A 20,637-nucleotide genomic window follows, 5' to 3' on the forward strand; every position below is an offset into this window, starting at 1 on the left:
TAAACATAAGCCTGATTTGAAAACATTAACTGACTTTATGAGGGTGTGGGGTAATTTAAACATCTTATTCATGACCCTGTGATTCAGTGTGTGCATGTAGTCCAGTGTGACACACGGAGAGAGTTAAACAACACAAAGGCGGTCTGAACTCCACCCATGCCGCGTCACTGTCGACCTTTCTTAACAGGTGTCACATCCAGTTTCTTTCCATGTTCTCAGCGGAGGGAAGGTGATTCCCGCAGTCTTATTCTTCCCGGATCCGGAGTGTGTGTCCGGGCTGCTGTGGAAAGTTCCTAAAGTTTGCTGTCAGGGAGGTTGGAGAGGGAGGTGCGAGCTCCGTGAGTGTTAAAGCGGCGCTGCTGCACTGACTCGCGGCTCCTGCAGCAGTTTGTGTGCGGCTCGGAGCTCCAGGATGTCGGCCGTGAAGGCGCTGCAGCAGTGGTGCCGGGTCCGGTGTGAGGGCTACCGGGATGTGTCCATCACCAACATGACCACGTCCTTCAGGGACGGCATGGCTTTCTGCGCCCTCATCCACAAACACAGACCCGATCTCATGTAAGTAGCAGCTGAAACCAGCAGACTGGACGACGGAGAGGAAGTTTTCAGTTCAGACTCTTTAGACACAAACCTTTTAACTTTAACCTGCAGTCTGTTTACAACACAAACTGTTTAGGGAACAACATCTCCTGCTTTCATTATGATTTACGTTGCAATGGGACTTTATTAAAGGGAACAGTTGAGTCTCACTGGTCTGTAGGAAAAACAGGAGCAGCAGAGGAGCTCAACTGTGGACTGATGGATTCAGTCTGTAGAGCACTTCTGCTGCTGACAGGGGAAGATTGTGGAGTAGCTCAACTGATTAAAAAGATAGAAATTATAATTACATTAAAGAAAATAACATATTCACATATTTGTGTTTAAAGTAAATTTGTTGTCACGGTAACCAATAAGCTGTGAGCTACAACAGGCTGACTGAAGAGTGCACACCTCCATCTGAGCTGCAACGATTAGTCGATTAATTGATTAGTTGATAGACAGAAAAATAATAGCCAACCATGTTGATAATTCTTTCGAGTCATGAGAAAAGAAGAAAAGCGTCTTTAATGTGAATATTTTCTAGTTTCTTTAGTCCTCTATGATAGTAAACTGACTATATTCGGGTTGTGGACTGCTGGTCAAGACAAAACAAGATATTTGAGGGTGTCACTTTGGGCTTTGGGATCATTTGGGAACATTTTTCACCATTTTGCAGACCAAACTAATTGACTAACGGAGAAAGTAATCATGAGATTAATCATTAATGAAAATAGTCATTAGCTGCAGCCCTACCTCCATCCAACATGAGTCAGCTGTAACACAAAAGACCATGTTTTTCCAGTGAGACAGCATGGGAACCAGCTGAGAGGTCAAAATATTTAGCTAAAAGTCACAGATGAACTGTCCAGCTTCTGCCACTCCATGTGTTGTAGTGTAGGAATGTAAACTAGACCGAACAAACCTAAACATTAACAATTCAATTGTTTTAAACAATATCCACTTTCATGTAGTGTTACTTAACATCCACAGTGGCCCACAGGGGGAACCGTCATACAGAGAGTCTGCATGTTTTTACACGTGGACTGGATTTGAATCTGTCTGTGCAGCTTTCAGATCAGCGACTGGACATTTCACTCATGTCTGTAACACCCATTACACAATATTTATAAGACACTGTGCAGAGCTGTAAACAACAAGGGGGACTTGAGATTAGACCCCCTTAAAGTTCCCCCTCCGCTCAAAAAATGTGTTTTGCTTATCGCCGCTCGGATGTTTTAGCTTCACTGTGCAGAGTTTGAAGCTGTTTTCGCATTTGTCTGTACTCACCTTAAATCTCAGAGTTCAAGACATGTTCCTGCGAGCTATAACTGTGACGTCACAACTAGTTTGATGCGGAAAGCCGAAGCCTCCGGTTCACGTGTACTGAGAACAGACGTTACAGTGAAGTAGGAAGTATCATATGTAGAGCTGCAACAATCAGATTAATGATTGTCAGTGATTTTGATTGTCGAATCTTTGCAGAAATTGCAACAACTCACTGGTTCCAGCGTCCCAAATGTGAATATATTCTGGTTTTTTATACTCCTATGTGATAATAAACTGATTATCTTTGAATTCTGGACTATGGTTGGAGAAAACAAGACTTTTTAAAATGAAACCATTTGCCTTTTTAGTGAAAACATATCAGATGCAAATTATTATTCACCGCTGTATGTTTCTATATGTCTTAAAACATGTCTGGAGGGGATCTTTAAAGACTTGACTTGAGATCTGAAAGCAAAAGTGTTCATTTTGACCTTTAAAAGAACTAAGAGGGCAACAGGCACATAGCCATACATCTCTCATATTTAATCTTAATGCCTATTCATTGAAAAAAAGCTCTCAGCTGTAAAGGACAATATTAACACAGCTTTGAAAGGAATGGTGAAATGTAATTTTGAGTGTTCAGAGTCCTGAGAGACTGAATTTGCTTATCAAGACTTGTGACTTGACTTAGATCTGCCCTGAAGCAGCTCAGTGAGAGACAGACTGGATTTGGACTTTCCCCAAAAGACGTAGAACCAGCTCTGTTTGTTCTCGTGTTGTAAATCAAACATGCTCTTACCTCTGCTGTTCACCCAGTTTGTCTTCATGTCGATCGTCCTCGTCAATCTGGAGCTGCAATCAAACGTGAGAGCTTTGTTTGGTAGCTGCGCAACAGGGAAAGGAAAGGAAAGGATGTCACCTGGTTTTAGGACGACAGCTAAATATTGTCATGATCAGATTCTTTCTACATGTTATCAATCCATTTTATTTCCCCACTATTGTTTATTTATTTTTTTCTTATTCAAATTGAGGGTCTAAGGATACAGGATGTTGCACTGCTGCCCCCTGATGCTATACAATTGACATGACTTGATCTCTTGATCATTTGTTAGATGAAATCATTGATCGTTCAGTCAATTAAAAAGTCAGAAAACAGTGAAAAAGTTCTCAGAGTCAGAGGTGATGTCTTCGTCTGACCAACATTTACATTTACACATTTACATTGATAATAAAACAGAGAAAAGCAGCAAATTCTCACACAGAAGCTGGTTTTGTTCCTTAATAACTGACTGAAATGAGTAATAAATCATCAAAACTAGTGTTTATATTAGGTTTATTGACTAATCAGTTAATTTGCAAATCATCTCAGCTCTGTGCAGTTTTTCTACAAGTCAGTTTGGAGCCAGAATCAAATTTCGGAAATTGAGCTCTGTTGTATTTCTCCAGGAAAAATAAACAACATCAGCTTCTTTGTACTTTCCCAGGAATTTCTCGATAACTAGCAGGGAGTTTCCATCAGGGAATAATAGTTTATATTTTAAGTTGACAGCTGTAAAGTGTTTAGTGTTTTCAGATGGTTTGAATCAGATCTCTCCTCGCCTGGATTAATTTTTTAAATGTTCCAAAGACATGAGTCGCCATCTCTCACTGAACTTTAGGCCAGTTTGACACACAGGCGCCTGGTATTGTTCCAGAAAGGTCATCATGACAGACAGTAGTTTCATTTTAAGAAGAGACAAAGCTATTCCAGTTCTTTCCACTCCAGTTTTTACCCGCAGCCACACCAGCATGGCGGCATATTTCATGTTTACATGGACTAAAGCATTAAACATTGGTTAAAACTCAGCTCCACTTCATTCAGTATAAACATTTTCATGCCTGTGATGCGCTCTCATGCCTGAGATTTCTGTAATACTTCTGCGCTTATGACACTGCAGACATGTGATCAGTGACGCCACATCTGTCGTGTAATTGATCACATTGTCAGTGTTGTGACATATGTCAAACTGAGGGGGCTGTGTATGACTAAACAACACATGTTTGGTCTAGACTGCTTGTAAACAATTGAATGAGGAAGGGAAGTTGGATCACAAGTGTTTCTTACTAATGTTTATCCTCTGTTGCAGAAATTTTGATTCCCTGAATAAGGAAAATGTCTATGAGAACAACAAACTGGTAAGACATGTTCAAAGTCTTCATATTTACTCATTCAAATGTTTTGCATGTCTTGCAATTCTTCTGACAGATGTTTCCTTTATAAGCCTCTTAATCCGTAAAGGGATTGATCTCATCTGCATCTTATTCAAGAGTTATTTAAATCCTGAGAAAATTAGTTGATTAAAACAGTCGATGGACAGAAACAAATCACCAGCTATTATAATTTGGGGTAGGAAATGTTTGAAAGTTCAATATTGGTGCGAATAATAAACCAGAGTTTCAGTACCAATGCCAAAACAATAACTTTTTTCTCTATCATAGTCTGGGGAATATAAACATGTTTTAACCTTTCTTTCATTTAAACCTGCATGAACTGATTTATTTTTGGTCAGTTGGGGGCAGCGGAAACAAGTTGTGGACACAACATTGATATATCATCACCTTTTTAAGCTGATATGTTGAACTTGTTAGCAAACAGTTGCTTATTTACACATCCAGCAGTTACAGAACAACATTATCATTCATTTGGAGTTGTGTTCCTGGCCGCTTGATGAACGTAAATATTCATTCTCTTTTAGCTCCAGTTTTGGTCTCCACCCACTCCTGAGAGAAATATCTGGCTCTTTAGCTACTAAATGCTCCACTATGTTCACCTGCTAGTCTACAGCTAACTGTGTCTGTTTGCTATTTGGTGCTGAGGTAGTGTTCAGTGAGATTTTAGAGCTTTTTCTCTGAAAACGACTGCTTACTGCGGCCAAAAACAACATTATGAGAGCTGTGAGAGTGAACCAAAACAATAAAGTTGCAGCCGGACAGCTAAACAATGAGCTGAAACTCGCTATAAAGCTGTGTAAAGACGAAGGGAGCTGCAGAGTTGGGTGTTAATTCTCTGTAGGTTCATCACCACGTTCATCACTATGAGTGATGCCTGTCATATGATGATTACACATCATCATATGATACATTGTTCACATAAAAAACATTGATTACAGCCACTTTAACAAAATACACCAAACTGTGCAAATGCATCACTGTTAAATAGAATAAGATATGGTCCAAAGTTAGGAATGTTTGTTGGTTTAGATCAGGAAAGAAGAAGTAAAGAATTCATAAAGAAAGCATTTGGCGCCAACACAATAATATTTATATAATTGTAATTTAATGGTGAAAGCTCACTCTTGACTTTGGAGATAGTGTTTTGACAAAATAATCCTAATAATCCAAGGTCCACTTACTAGGTTTTTCTAGGGTTTTCATCTGCATGACAGTCTTCATCAGCATTGAGTTTAAGATGACTCATTTATCCATATGTGACCTCGGTGTGGAACATTGGTTTCATGATAACAGATGATGATGATGATGATGATGATGATGATGATGAAGACTGAGATGTGGTTGAAAGCTCCACAAAAAGCAAGCAAGTGGACCTTGACTTAATATTACTTTGTAATACTAAACATCTTTGAGTTTTTGATTGTTGGTTGGAAAAACCTGCGATTCGGAGACGCCAGTGTGGTCTCCGGGAAATTGTGATTTTTACTTTTCTGACATTTTATAGACTAACTGATTTAAAAATAATCAACTGATTTATTGATAATTAAAAAGTATTTAGTTGCAGCACTAAATGGTTTCTACATGTGTGTTGGCTCTGGATGTTACATCAGCACCACTTGATGTTTGCTAATAGGGAATTTTCTAAATCAAAGAGCGTCACTGTTAAAACATAGCTGAGAGGAGAAGTCATTGCCAAACTCAGAGTGTTTCAATCTGGGCACTTTGACTTTGGCTCCTCGGTTGCATTCTTTACTTTCATTTTCTCTCTGGAGCTTCATTATTGGACTTAGAGCTCTGGGACTGACAATAGCTTAACACAACACACTTCTGTTCTTTTTAACCGAGTAAAACACTGTTCTGAGTTTTACCTGAAACAACAGGCAGGTTTCAATAAAACGACATAAACTGCGTGCGATGAAAGGGGCATAGGGCACAGCTAAAGTAAACATTGATTTTACGGCTCCCTTGATCATCAGATTACTGATTAAGTTATGCCTCTCGTGCTCCTTGGCCTGCCACGGCTTGTTGTTTTTTTCTGCTTCCTTGGAATAGCTGAATGCGAGTCCAGTTGGGAAATTCCTGACTCATTTACTCTCTCTTGAGGTGTAGATTTAATCTGTGGTCATCTCAGAAAAGGAAAGTTTTTATTTAAAGGATAGATTGACAATTTTTAAAAGTCTTTCCTCAAACAACAGTGAGGTGCCCAAATGAACACTGATCATTCCTCATGTTCATACTGGCTATTCAAATCCCCTTCAAATGCGCTTACAAGTGATGGGGGCCAAAATCCACAGTGTGTCCACACAGTCTTTCTCTGCAAAAATGCATTTAAGAGTTTATCTGAAGCTTATATGAGGCTTCAGCAGTCTGAGTTAGTCATATCAAGTGAATATCCGCCACATTTACAGTCTTTTTTTAGCGTTGAATCCCCTCTTTGTGATTCCTCAGTCAATGTTTCCCTGTTCAGCTGCGGTGGAAGTATAGTAACAAAGAGAGGAACTATGAAGAGGGTAAAATAAAGGTTCAGTCAACAAATGTAAAACTTGTTCTGGGACACTGAAGCTCTCATCTCTCATGTCTGAGGTGTGTTACGGTGCAGAGTTTTTCTTCAAGGTTTTCGCAAAGTCAGACAAACTGCTTTTGAAGTGATTTTTATCTGTGTGTTTTCATTTTTTGGCCAGTCAGCCTAGAATCTTAAAATTGCACCGTGAGCTTCCTCTGTTTTGTTGGATAAAGTCGATGTTATTTGCAGGCGTTCAAGGTTGCAGAAGAGCAGTTGGGAATTCCTGCTCTGTTGGATGCGGAAGACATGGTGGCTCTCAAGATTCCTGACCGCCTCAGTATCCTGACATACGTCTCTCAGTACTACAACTACTTCCACGGACGCTCCCCGAGTGAGTATCAGTGTCTGTCTTTGTTGGTCTCTGCCTCTGTTCCTCTTTCCTCATCTCATCTGTTCATGTCTCTGTGTGTCTGCTTGTTTGCTGCAGTTGGCGGTATGGGAGGTATAAAGCGGCCTGCCGACGGCCCCACAGATGAACCGGCTGGGAAGAAGAACGAGCCGGTGTCCGCTAAGGTGTTCCCCTCGTCGAGGCCTGCTAGAGAGAACAGCCCTCCTCGCTTCTCTAACATCACAAAACCCTCTCACTCCCCAAAACAAAGCAGAATTGCCACGCAGGTAAACTCTGCTGCCTGAGTAATCTGCACAAGCATCACAGAGTTATGAGTTTGTTTTTCCAAGTTTGTAGAAAGTGTAAAAAATTCTTGCTTTTTGAAATGACTTTACTAACCCGGAGTGTTGAAATTCATCAAGCCAAATATGTTAAAAGTTGACCTAAATGGCTAAAAAGATCCGTCACATTCAAGTTTCATGACACAACAAACAGAAAAACCCACATTGCCTCCAATCAGTTACGCGTCATAAACAAAGTTGACATTTCCACCTGATGAAACCTCTTTTCTCTTCCTCTAGGACGTGCTGGTTGAGAAATCCAATCAGACAGGCACTCTGAGTAATAAGTGTGTGTCCTGTAACAAGCACGTTCACTTGGTGCAGCGACATCTGGTGGACGGGAAGCTCTATCACAGGAACTGTGCAAAGTAAGGAACTTACAAATGAGACAACAATCAAGACAGTAAATTAAAACTGGCAAATCATAAAATCATTAGACTTTAAAAACAGTTAAAACCAATTCCAGTGTAAGATAAAACCAGAATCTCTAAAATCCCCATCATACTTTGGCAGATTCTTGCTGTGAAATATTTTGAAGTCAAACTGAAAGGTTTCTGTCTTTCAGGTTATTGTCACCTGCAAACACAAGTGCACCTCTCCGAGATTTACCCAAAAACACTCCTCAACCAGACTTCACCAAAACCAACACTACCGCTCCCACCACTACACCCTCCAGACCTGCATGGATGACGGAGAAACTCAGCACTCCTCCCACCTTCTCCAGCACTTTTTCCACCTCGTCTGCTTCCCGGCCTGCTTCAAGTATCCTCTCACCTGCTAAAGAGAGTCCGACGGCTTCGGTCTCCAAACCCACAGCGCCACGGACGACCTGCAACGACACCGTCACTACAACCGCCTCTATCAACACCAGGCCCACCCCTGCGCCTCGAACCTCAACCACGGCGGCGAAGACACTGCAGTCCAAGCTCAAATTCTTCCAATCAGACAACACATCTAACAATGAAGAAAGCAAGACTGCGACCAAGAACGTGGAAATAAACAGAGGTTTAAATGTGACTAGTAAGACCCAGGAAGCCACAGCAGGTCAAGCTGTGACTGTGGTTGTAAATGTTCCTGGTGTTGCCAGAAAGGAAATGAATGTGAGTTTGGATAAAGGTGAAAGAGCCAAAGCAGCTGTTGTGGGCGTAAAGGTGGATTTGAAACAGGAAGACAGCGAGAGTAGTAAGAAGAAAGCAGCAGCGGCAGCCATCATCTCTAAGAAAGTGACCGAGGAGAACAACAACAGTAAACCAGCGTGGACGACTGTAGCGCTGAAGAAAACCGACAAGTAAGGAACAACGCACACACACATACACACACACACATACACACATACACACACACACATACACACATACACACACACACACACACACACACACTCAGACATGACAAGACTTTAAATCTTGCTTTAGCCTGACCTCTACTGGTGAAGAAGGGTATCTAATAATACTTCATCACCTCTATTCAGACCTTCTCAAGTCGAGACCCCTAAGAGGGAGACAGAAGGTGTCAGAGGGAGGGTGAAGCTGAAAGTGGACCGGTCGATCCTCGATGACCTGCAGCCTGCGCCAGACACCCCGAACAGGAGCGGACTCAGAGCCAGATCTCCAGACAGAGGAGGCTCAAAGCCCGGCACCCTGTCACCCAACACTTCAGGTTAAACAGAAACACTTGTGTGTGGTCTGCTGTAGAGCATGTTTTTGTTTGTGTGTGTGATGTGATGTGTATGAGAAAATGCTGGCAGTGCTTTCTTTACAAAATCCTGTGCACTTGTGCAATATGGTTGAAATCTTTATCACAATATGAATAAATATATTATATCGATATATAAAACATAAGCAGAATCAGTCTAGAATCTTAATCAAAATCAATCTAAAAAAAACCAAACGAACTTATCTTTAAACAATGATCTGTATTTCACTGATCTGCATTACATGAAACCAAACTCTTCATATGTGTAAAACAAAAACATCAGAAGTTAAGTTTTTATTTACATAATCATTCATTTTGACAACAGAAATTTGTAGAATGACAATAAGATCAAAACAACTCAGTGATAAACGATATTTCATTGTTGCTCAGCCTTTCTTTATACTAGTGACAAATGTGAAGATATAATAAACAACAATATAGAGACTTAAATCTACCGTAACAGCTCACAATTATAACTTCACATACACTCAGGAAAGTCTAATGTTACATCCTGATCAAAGGCTTCAGCCTGCTAAGAATAAACTAATCTGATGTAAAATGACACAACTCACCTCAGCAGGAATCAGGAAACTAATGAAAAACAGCCGCAGTGGGACCAGTAACATAAAGGACATCATAACAGACTTGTGCGTTACTTTCTGTGGCTAATCAGATTCATTGAGAGCACTGGTTATGTATACTGGTTATGTGTACTGGTTATATGTATTATAAGAACTGGATACTGGATGTCAACATGATGCCCGTTCGTTCCAATGAAAAGTTTGTTTCTTCTTTCAGAAATTCTTTCCTTCTTTGTTTACTTCCATGTTGTGTGTCAGACTGCACATGTGCATCTGCGTCTCTTCCCGACCACCTCTACTCACACTTTTCCACTGAAATGATGTCATCCACATAAAAATAGCCAAAGTTTTACAAAAATTCATGGTCTAAAAATACCACACTGTAGAGCAGAAACCGACATTGTTTGCAGTTCAAGTTGCCCTGTCAACAGTTTTACAGATGTGTGCAACAAAATAATCAAAGCTCAAAGGTTTGGAGCTTTCAGCTGCATCTCATGGTCTTCTTCTACACATACTACACTGTACATAAAGAGGATTGTGAGATGTGATGGGAATCTCCAAAAAGCTACTAAGCGGATCTTGAGTTTAGATTGTTTTGTTATGCATAGAGTTGAGAAAGGTCGAGAATGGAGCTCTATGTTAAAAGTTTTACAGACGTCATTTATAAATGTGGTCTAAGAGGAAAATGGATCAAAACACACAGCAGGTTGCAGTTAATGTGGACCTTTAGTAGGTCATATTGTTCTCTTCTGGGTGTTTGGCCTTGCTGTTGGTAGCAAACATCATCTCTTCATCACAAAACAGTAACAATATGAACTGACTTTGGATAGTAGGTGACACTAAAGTTTCAATTAATTTCTTTGTTCTCAACAGCATCAGAAAACGAGTCTCCTGGCGACTGGAGGTCCAAACTCAAACCTATTGGCAAAGAAACAAAGTAAGATTTATTTTGTTTGACTTGTCCTGTTTTGTCATCATATTCAATGTTTCTGGTTATTTCTTAGCCTTTTACTAGCTGAATTCTCAATTTCAAGTGTTAGATGAACGAGTGCTTGTTTTCCCCCCTGATGTCCTGTCCATCCATCCATCCTCTGATCCAGTCCTTCATCCATCCATCTATCCAGCCATTCCTCCCACAGGAAGCCTGTACCTGCTGCTCGTCCAAATGGCTCAACCATCATTTGTAGTCAGATCCTTCAGTCTCTCCCCTTCCGCCACATGCATGTGAGCCCCAAATGGTGTCAAGAACGGCTAGGGTCCTCCGTGGTGCAACATATGCTCAGAGCTCAGAGTTCTTTTCTCCAGATGACCTTTCCTCTCGCTCTCATGAATCAAAACAAAGGACTGTAGTGAGGAAGAAAGGGGATTAATTGGAGCAGAAGATAAACTGCCAATGAAACAATTAAATTCAGTCTCTCTCTCTCTTGTTTTCTGCCCATCCTCTGTCCATCTGCAGACCCGCTGGTTCTTCACAGTCCTCTGCTAAACCATGGGCTAACGGAGCTGGAAAGTCCCAGACTTCAGAGCTTCCTGTCGGGCCTTCTTCCTCCTCCTCTCATCTTCCCAGCTTTAGCATCACCGTCACTCCACCGGCATCGAAGGGTAAGAGCGCAGTGTCCTGTATTGTAATGCTTTCTAGTTTCAGGTTTTCTTCAACTTTTGTCTTTGTTGTTGCCTTTCTGCATATTAATTTTACACCTTTCATCTTTCTCAGTCTTACTGAACGGTCAGACGGAGGCGGCCGCTAACGGCAGCAAGTCAGAGTCAAAGGTCTCCAAGGTACTGAATCAGAAGGGTGGTTCTGTGTTTCTTGTTTTGTTAAAATCAGAATAGTACTAAAAGATAGATAGAAATTAATTAACAAATCTAATAATCCTTCAATAATTTAAAGTAATTTATCAATTAAAGTTGCCAAACTTATGTTGATTTCAGCTTCTGTAATGTGATTGTCATATAATTTTTAGACTGAACCCCTTTTTTCATTTTTTTTCTTTTACAATTTTATTATTTTATTATACTTTTAAAGTATCTAATGCAATGAAGCAAACAATAGATCCTTCCACCCAAACCCACACAGTAAAAACAGAAAAATAAAATAAAAAACGCAGCAGTCAAATCGCCTTGAATATTCACAATCATAACAAAAATAAGCAGGAACCAGGAAAAATATGGTACTTTCACAGTCCTTGTTGGGGTTTATATTCCATAAAATTAAAAATGGTTTCACCAGAGCCAGTTTTGTCAAATAAGAAAGTCATTTTGTTTTAAAAGTGTTTTGAAAGAAGGCGGCCAAACAGATTTCCAGTTCTTTGAAAGCATCTTCAGAGCAGCCAAAAAGAACCAGTTTATAATCCTCTTGTATCTGTCTGTCATAATTAAAAGAAAAATTCCTCCCGGTATTTTTAATAAAAGTGGACAAGTTCATTTCATCTACTGCAGAGAGGCAATATTGATGATTAAAATTTGTTCTTTTTTTGGAGTAATGCAGTCAAGTTCTAGCATTCACTCAACATAACTGTATCCTCCTCAGACCTCCATCCCATACAGATCGTTCTTTACATAACCCTTTGGGGCTTTTAACTTTTGTTGCAGATATTGTGCTCTGGTTAGTTAATCAAAATAAATAATCATTAGTTGCAGCCTTAGATGGAATTTAAGGATGTGATTTATTAAAAGCACTGGGATCACTGGGTTAAATTCACCTCTATGTATCTGTAATGTCTCTCTAAGTTTACAGCCTTCATTTAATGTTTGTGTTACATCTGTAGAAGCAAGACTACATTCCCAAAGAAGACATCATAAAGGAGCTTCAGGAGATTGAAGATAATTTGAACGAGTTGGAAAAGAGAGGAGTTGAGCTGGAGATGAAGCTCCGCAGCAGCGAAGAAGGTGAGATAAACACACACACACACGTACAGTATGAACCTCCTCTTTAGTCAGGAGTGAAAAAGAGGCAGATTTATTAAGGAGTGTACGTGGGATTAACTGTGTGTGTTTTGTGTGTCAGACGGTGAAGATGACTCTCTCATGGATGAGCTCATGGTTGAGTGGTTCAACTTGATCAGGAACAAGCAGGTGGCCATGCGCCGGGAGTCTGAACTGGTCTACATGTGAGTACACACACACACAGACACACACACACATGAACGCACTTAGAGAAGAGGCATGCCACTATTTAGCGATTAGTGAAACAGACTTGTGGCCAGAAGGTTGACAGTTTGAATTCCCAGCGGCGCGTCCTGGAACATGGCAGCTCGCCCCCCGCAGGCTGCAGCGGACAGAGAAGTGAGGAGCAGGATGCTGCCTAAAAGCTCACGTGTACTGCAGTTATTCAATATTCCTTTCATAATTTTATGTTAATTTAGAAGACGCTTTGCTAATACTGTACTTCCACCGAGGCCACAAACTGCAGAATTTGTTATTTTAATAGTACAATTAACTTTAGTTTTTGATCTGCATTTGAATCCAGATTTACAGAAGAAACAGTCTTAGACAATAATGCAGATTTTTAGAAAATATCTAAATTCTGGGTATAGTAGGACTTTGTACAGGTGAGTTAGACTCATGACCACAGAGTTATAGCCATTTAAATTCATCATGTGCCGCTTAAAAGTGGAAAACCATCAGCTTTTGTAGCTTAGAGTTGTGGTCATGTCAGATAAATTTAGTTAGATTTGCACTGTGTTTATTATAAATTGTGGCAGTTTGTCTACAAGAATTTGGCTTTAACTTTAACTGGGAATTCACATCAGATGTAAATGTCATTAAGAGCTACTGAAGCGTCCAAGCCGACTCCAACAAACTGTTGAAAAGAAAGAAATGTCAGAAATTTACTGGACAAAAATAGTTTTCAACTTGGCTCCATGAGAAGTACACAGTTATTGATTTCCCCATCCCATCATAGCTCTATTGAATCATTTTACAGTAGATGCAATTAATAGGTTTATAACATATAGACAACGGGAAATTTGTGTGACTTGAATGGCTGACTGTGGGTTTTAAGCTTCAATAAGTTTACCAGGGGGGAAGAAAAGGACTCTTAAGTGTTAAAAAACGTGGAGGGTTGTGCTGACTGCTTATGAAAAAAAACAGCATATCAAGTGTGACAAAATATTTAATGTCAAAAACTAGATTAAGTTTGTAGGAGTGTTGAAAAAAAGTTTGGCACATATTCAGAATTGTGCAAATTCTGTGTAATCGGTTATGTGTCGGACCAAAGAATCCAATAATCAAGAATGTTTCCTCAGTAAAGTGTTTCATAAATGGTGCCATCAACACCAAAACTAACCAGTTCCTTAACTCTCCACAAAATGTAATTTTAGTGTTTTATGTAATTTCTGGGATTTCTTACTAACAGACAAACACGACTAAAAACACATCCTTCTAGGTGAGAGTAGCAAATGATAATATTTTTTTTGTGTTTTTATGTTTTTTTTATGTGTAGAGGAAAAACCCAGGACCTGGAGGAGCAGCAGCCCAGTGTTGAGCAGGAGCTCAGGAGACTGATGGACAAACCAGGTGAGGGTTTTAGGAGACAACATAACATGAAACAGAAAGACAAACTGAGACTAAAGAGTGTTTGTGTCTGTGCAGAACATTTGAAAACATCCTGGGACCGGAAGAGAGAGGAGCAGTTGATGGCCAAGCTGATGGAGATCGTCAATGACAGAAACGCTATCGTAGAGGGTCTGGATGAGGACAGACTCAGGTGTGTTCACAACAGATGTTTTGTTGGTTTTCAGACAGATGTGTACAGTACACGACATTCAGGGTTTAAGGGTGTCCACTGTTGTAGCCCTTTTTATACTTGGTCCCCTTGTTTTAGAGCAGTACAGCAGGATATTGAGCCTCATGCAACCATTCATACACACAGATTAGTTTTTAAGAGGCAGGTACGATTTATTTGAGATAATTAGTGGCATTCATCAATTTTCTCGTACTTAGACTTTTATCTAAGGTACAAACGAAATTTATGAGCAGTCCAGACCTGTCGTACGAGTCCTGAACAGAGAGTAACAGCCTTGTTTGACTTTAATTTAAAATATACAACTAAAACAAACTTTAAATTTCCGTTCACCATATTATCATCATCACCATGGCTGCCAATTTACTGAGAGGCTTTTTTAGATTTTATGATTTTTATTGGCATATTTTGGCGCAGCAACTTTTCCATTTCAGTAGTTGTTTTTGAACAGCTGTCTGAGGGTTTCTGCAGGTCTCTGTCCAGTTTCATCTTCTGTTGCACCCGACAGTGTAACATCACCTACTGTAGGCTGTAATAGTCTCTCATCTAATGTTTCTGTGACTGTCACATCCCTTCGCCCGGCTCCCGTCATTGCTACCTTGCTGAAAGGGATCCAGATGGTTAAAATAAATGTAGCCTTATATGGACATTTGATTATGCTGATGACAAATCTCACGAACGCGCACCTACTCATGAACAGGTGATATTCATCAGGCTGAAACGTGCGATTTACATGACATTGGGGGCAGTTAAGAGAGTTTGTTGAATCTGACTTTTAACACTAGTGCAATCAGACCTTGCAGAGAAAAAAAGAGAGAGGTTTAGGATAAAAATATGAAAATGTTCTTGCAACTCTTGCATACAGGCAACATACTGGCCACAACAGTCACATGACCTCAGTCCAACTGATCGTGTGTTTCTCTTGCTGAAGACCAGACTGAAGGTTGAAAGTCTCCAAAGTCTTTTCAAAAGCTACCAAAATTGTCATTTTGGCCACTTGGGGGAAGTGCAATGAGCTGTAAACACAACATTGACATATTATCACAATATAAAGTTGTCATGGCGAACGTCTTTAGCTTATTTAAACATCCTGCAGACACAGAGCAACATTAGCATTCATTTGGAGCTGTGTTCCTGTCCATGTGTCAAACTAAGTCCAATATTCACTCCTTTTAACTCTGATCTGGTAAAATAAATGTAGGTTTTCGCAGCTTTATGTGTATAATTTTCTGTCACCTAAAACTGGAGGAGATATATTTAGAAAGGGCTACAATTTCTACACCGTTAATGTGATGTGGATGTTAACACCCTCAAATTAAAGCTGAGAGTCAGCACTTTAACCTCCATTGTCATTTTTTTATTCTAAATCCAATGTTCTGGATTATAGAGAAGAGTCCCTGACTTAATACCTATGGATTGCACTGTATTTATTGACATATATGCGTGCATGTACCATTGTTAATCTGTGTTCACTTTTTTTTTTGTATGTTCTCGATTTATTTTCTCAGGGAGGAAGAGGAGGATGAGCAGCTAAACAAGATGATGATGAATTTCAGTGAGTATCTCCACCACCTCCACAGGCCGTCTGACCCCCCTCCACTCTGTTCATTAGTCATCACAACCCCGGAGTCACTGCAACTTAGTTGGCTTATAAATTACCCAATTGAGGATTTCCATCATGGACGCCTCTAATTGAAGTAGATAGAATTGTCATTGTGGTTTATGAAAGTGTGTGTGTGTGTGTGTGTGTGTGTGTGTGTGTGTGTGAGCCTGTGCTGCATTTTTAAGGGTGCCACTGGGCGATGTTTTCATCTCATTTGATCTAATGACTGTTAATGGAAAAAGCATCAAACAAAATGCTCCCCCTCTTTTTGTCCACGCCGTTCCTATTAGACAAATGGATAATGTAGCCGGTTAATTTGACCCTCTGATAGAATATAGTTAAAAACCGGCTTCATTTGCAATTCATGACCGGGAAAACAGGGCTGAAATTGAGGAGATTTATTGAACTTCAGCAAAAGGTCGTAATGTTACAGCGAGCGAATGCCGACTGTGGGCTAAAGACTAGCCATTTCAATTTAATGTATTCATAAAGTTAATGCCAAAGTTTCACAGTTCATTCCCACTCTGAGTACCGTTGTGTGTGTGATAGTTTACACACATGTTGTATCACATTTCAAATAACATATATACTTATTTAACTATGGCATTGGAAACTGTTCACTGTCTGATTGGCTGGCAGGTGTTAAAATCACAATAAGTTTAACTGTCGGTACATTAAACTGCATGTAACCATAGCAACAGTGCTTTGTGAACTCTCACTTTTGAAAAAAAGACTTCATGATTACTGACTGACTAAAAACTAACTTTAAGCACAACTTTTTAACACTGTTAACATATTTTTTGCCTGTAATTTAAGCACAATAACTCACGCAGAAGTGTATTAATATATAGAGAATAATGCACTCAAGAGAAAATGTCGCCCTCTTTGTTATTTTCATGTTGGTTTCAGTGGATAGCGCTTCTGCAGTGAGAGCATAACCCATAATTAATGACTAACTACACACATTTTTGTTGTTGTTGCAGTAAACCTCTATTTATTTGCCTGAAATAAAATAAAAAAAACAATCATAGTTAATTTGGCAATAGTTAATCGTACATTAATTGCTGCATTAAATTGTTGGGGGTTTGTTTTTTGGTCACTTGGCCATAAGATGCTAGAAATTACACACACTTCACATGTTAGCAAGCTACCCTGCGGCTCGTTTGGCTACATATTCAGCAGAGAGGGAGAAATATTGGCATTAATCTGGAGTGGTGTTTCAATCTCATTTTAGCTCTGTTTTTGTTCTCCACCAGCTCCTGAAGGAAAACATCTGGCTTTTCAGCTGCTAAATGCTCCACATGTTCACCAGCTAGTCGCTAACTTTGAGTGTGTGTATAGTTTGGTGCGGGGCAGTGAACACATCCTCATAAAAAAACAACAATATAGGTCTAAAATTCAGGCCGGCAAAAACTACCTATAGTTACGTTTACGCCATCTAACGGCCACAGTAACTGTTACAAATCACTGTTAAAAAATAACAATGTTTTATGGTGTGACAGCGCTGTGGTTAAGGTCTGGTTAGAGTTTGGGAAAGATCATTGTTTGGGTTAAAATTATCACTTGAAATGTAATTTATACTTCCTTAAAGTTATCATGTCATGGCAACAGTAAACACCATAATGTTGCAGCTTTTAAAAAAATGTCCCGACTCACGGTTGGAAACGGGAAAAGGCAAAATCATCTTGTGAAGTCACATTATATTGACGTGATCTGAACTGCATCACTTCCCTTTGTCATAATTCCTACGGCCACTAGATGGCGTAAATGTAACTATAGGTCATGTTTGCTGACCTGAATTTTACACCTATACTGTCGTTTTTTTCCTATGAGGGCGGCCTGGGGGCAGTAGTGGTGCAGATTCAAAGAAAACTGCTGCTTGCTGTGGCTGGAAATGACATTGATGAGAGTAGTGAGACTGAACCAAAACATGAACGATATTAAAAAGTAACTCATGTTACTTGATTGGTTGTCAGTTGGGTCGTAACAGCAACCAAGAGTGTTTATACACTAAGATGTCGTTCTAACAGTTGGAACTCAAACAGTCTCATAATCATGTGTCAGAGTCCTTCTAAGTAGAGCTGCAATGATTAATCGATTAGTTGCCTATTTTTATTTTCATTATCAAGTAATCGTTTTGTCATTTTTTTTAAGAAGAAAATTTGCAAAATCTCTCTTTCCAGGATCTCAAATGTGAATATTTCCTGGTTTCTTTAGTCATCTATGACAGTAAACTGAATATCTTTGCTTGTGGACTGTTGGTCGGGACAAAACAAGCTTTTGGATACAGTGATTGACATTTTTCACCATTTTCTTACATTTTATAGACCAAACGACTACAGATTAATTACTGATGAAAGCAATCGTTAGTTGCAGCCTCTAAGTAAAACAAACCTTAAATCAGCTAAACTAGTGTTTGTGTTGCAAATGCTACTTTTTAAAATCTGACTTTTCCTCTTACCTCTTTCTGTCTCTCAGACTTGAAGAAAGACAAGCCGAAGAAAAAGTCTCCGATGTCCAAACTGTTCGGCGGCTGGGGGAACAAGAAGGAGGGATGATGCTCATCAGAAAACACAGTGCTGATCGCTTTCTTTGATGTTTTTTTTTTTTTTTTTTTTTTAACAGCTCTCGTCGTCGTCTTTAATGTCAGTGATTCATGGGATGTCATGGATAGTGTGTGTGTGTATGTTTGTGTGTGATAGAGTCATTCTCAGCGCTTTTAGAAAAATGCCCTTCCCTCTGTCGACTGCATCACTCAAGATCTGACGTGACTCCTGCCTGCCGGTGCCACACACACACACACACACACACACACACACACACACACACACACACACACACACACACAGGGAGATGACGTTGAGGGGTTAATGACACACCAGCGCTGATGTGATTGGGTTCAGTGCTCCAGTTGTAAATTTTAATCCTCTTCTAGTCTTAATCTGTCTACTTAATACTCACACAGACACACACTCTCGCTTCCTCCCAATAACTCTTCCTCGTGCTTCTTATTGAAATGTTGGTTGTAAACAGTAACATTGATGCTAATATGAGTTACAGTACAAGACCCGCTACAGAGGTCAAACAGCTGGTTCCTGCTCTCTGGTCCTCCTTTTGGTTCGGACTACAAGTCATTAGTGACCTTGTTTCTGACCCTGTTGTTGTTGTTTTTGTACATGTTGAACTGCACTTTTTCTTTTAATCTCAAATGTCTCTCTTTGTGTACTTTTTCTGGCTGGGGCGAATACGCCACTCAGACTATTCTGTTGAAGTTCGCCATTTAAAAAACAAAAATAATGGTTCCCAACCCGGCGAGTTAAACTCAGGACCCTTCAAGAGGTTGTGAGATGTTTAACTGGATAGGAAAACAGAAAAACGTATTTCTGTAACACAAAACTATGTTAATTTCCTCGTTTCCTGTTAGTTATGTATAATTTTACCTCTTCAGACCTCTAAAAAGTATTTAAATCAAATAATACACAAAGGAATTATCACTTCTTCAGTTTTGTTTGAAAGGATCCACACTGACATGTGGACACAGAACCTGCAGAGAATCAAAAGCCACTTACTAATAATTCAGAGCTTTCACCTACTTATTGTGGTCTTCATTCAGAGACAACGATCCTTAAAGGATGAAAGGAAATGGATTGAATCTTTAATAAGTGGACATTTGAGTTTAGATTTTCTTTACAATATATATATATATACACAGATATAATTCTCAACCGAGTACATTCATAATGAGTTAATTCATATCTGGTGCTCACAGGATATCACGCTTTGGCCCTTTTTATTTTCAGCTGTTTTATTTTCTTGTCTACTCATGTTGTACTTGAGTGTGTTGCAGTAGTTTGTGTTTTTACGGTTGACTAGAGGAAAGGTTAAATCTGGTTTGTATGGTGAGATTCACAAGTGTTTTAAGTGAAAGCTGTGAGTCTCGGGAATGCAAAAAGCGATCCATATTGGATCTGGATTTGTACATGTTTCTAATATTTCTTAGCTGAATTAATTGTTTAGGATTTGTGTCATAATGAGATATTATTTGTGTCATTAAGTCATTTTTTTGCAGAGGCACTGAAGCAACTTTTTGTGTGTGTGTTTTTTACCAAGCTGATCAATTTCAACACACCTGCTTGGTAATACACATAATTTAACATTGTATATACTGTATGTTAATGTTCCTTTTATTTCCCCATTTCTCAGCTGTGTTTATTGTGTAAAGTTGGATCTTACGAGGATTTGATCATTAAATGGAGAAACTGGTCTGGATTTTTAATAAAGAACTGTAATATCTTTACTCTCATTTTAATAAAAGATATTGTTAATCCAACATGGTGCTCTGGAGTGACATTTACCCAAATGAAAATAGAATAATGTACACAACTTGAATGTAATCAGTACTTAGGCTCCTAAATTATTACAGTTCTTCTTCTGAGCAGCTCTTTGCAGGAGTGTCGGTGGTTCAGTCGTATATCTGAGGGTATATTTTCATTTACTTACTTAAACGTGTTGTAGCTAATGTCATGATGACTTTTAATCAAAGCTTGTATTTTAGCTTATAATTTTCAAAAATGTAATCATAGTTGGCCCAAGCAGAGTTTATCATTGGTTATTTAAAACAACTAACAGGCTGCAGTGATGATGCATTTTTTCTGTACTGACACTAGGAGGCAGCATGAGCCTTTTCATGTCAACGGAGCTCCCATCAGAGCTGGAAACCTTCAGGTCT

General features: G+C 39.4%; 1 protein-coding gene across 1 annotated transcript; it reads left to right on the top strand.

Moving 5' to 3' along the window:
• Positions 1–220: 220 nt before the first annotated feature.
• Positions 221–20,238, top strand: micall2b (mical-like 2b). Its single transcript, XM_067585300.1, has 16 exons — positions 221–555; positions 3,969–4,017; positions 6,806–6,947; positions 7,044–7,231; positions 7,526–7,653; positions 7,851–8,573; positions 8,757–8,944; positions 10,435–10,498; positions 11,018–11,163; positions 11,276–11,340; positions 12,330–12,450; positions 12,569–12,671; positions 14,006–14,079; positions 14,155–14,269; positions 15,814–15,860; positions 18,387–20,238. Exons 1-16 carry the CDS (start codon positions 413–415, stop codon positions 18,464–18,466), a joined length of 2,376 nt encoding a protein of 791 aa, XP_067441401.1. The 5' UTR covers positions 221–412; the 3' UTR covers positions 18,467–20,238.
• Positions 20,239–20,637: the final 399 nt, after the last annotated feature.

This window comes from Thunnus thynnus, chromosome 3, assembly GCF_963924715.1.
Source record: "Thunnus thynnus chromosome 3, fThuThy2.1, whole genome shotgun sequence".
NCBI lineage: Eukaryota > Metazoa > Chordata > Actinopteri > Scombriformes > Scombridae > Thunnus > Thunnus thynnus.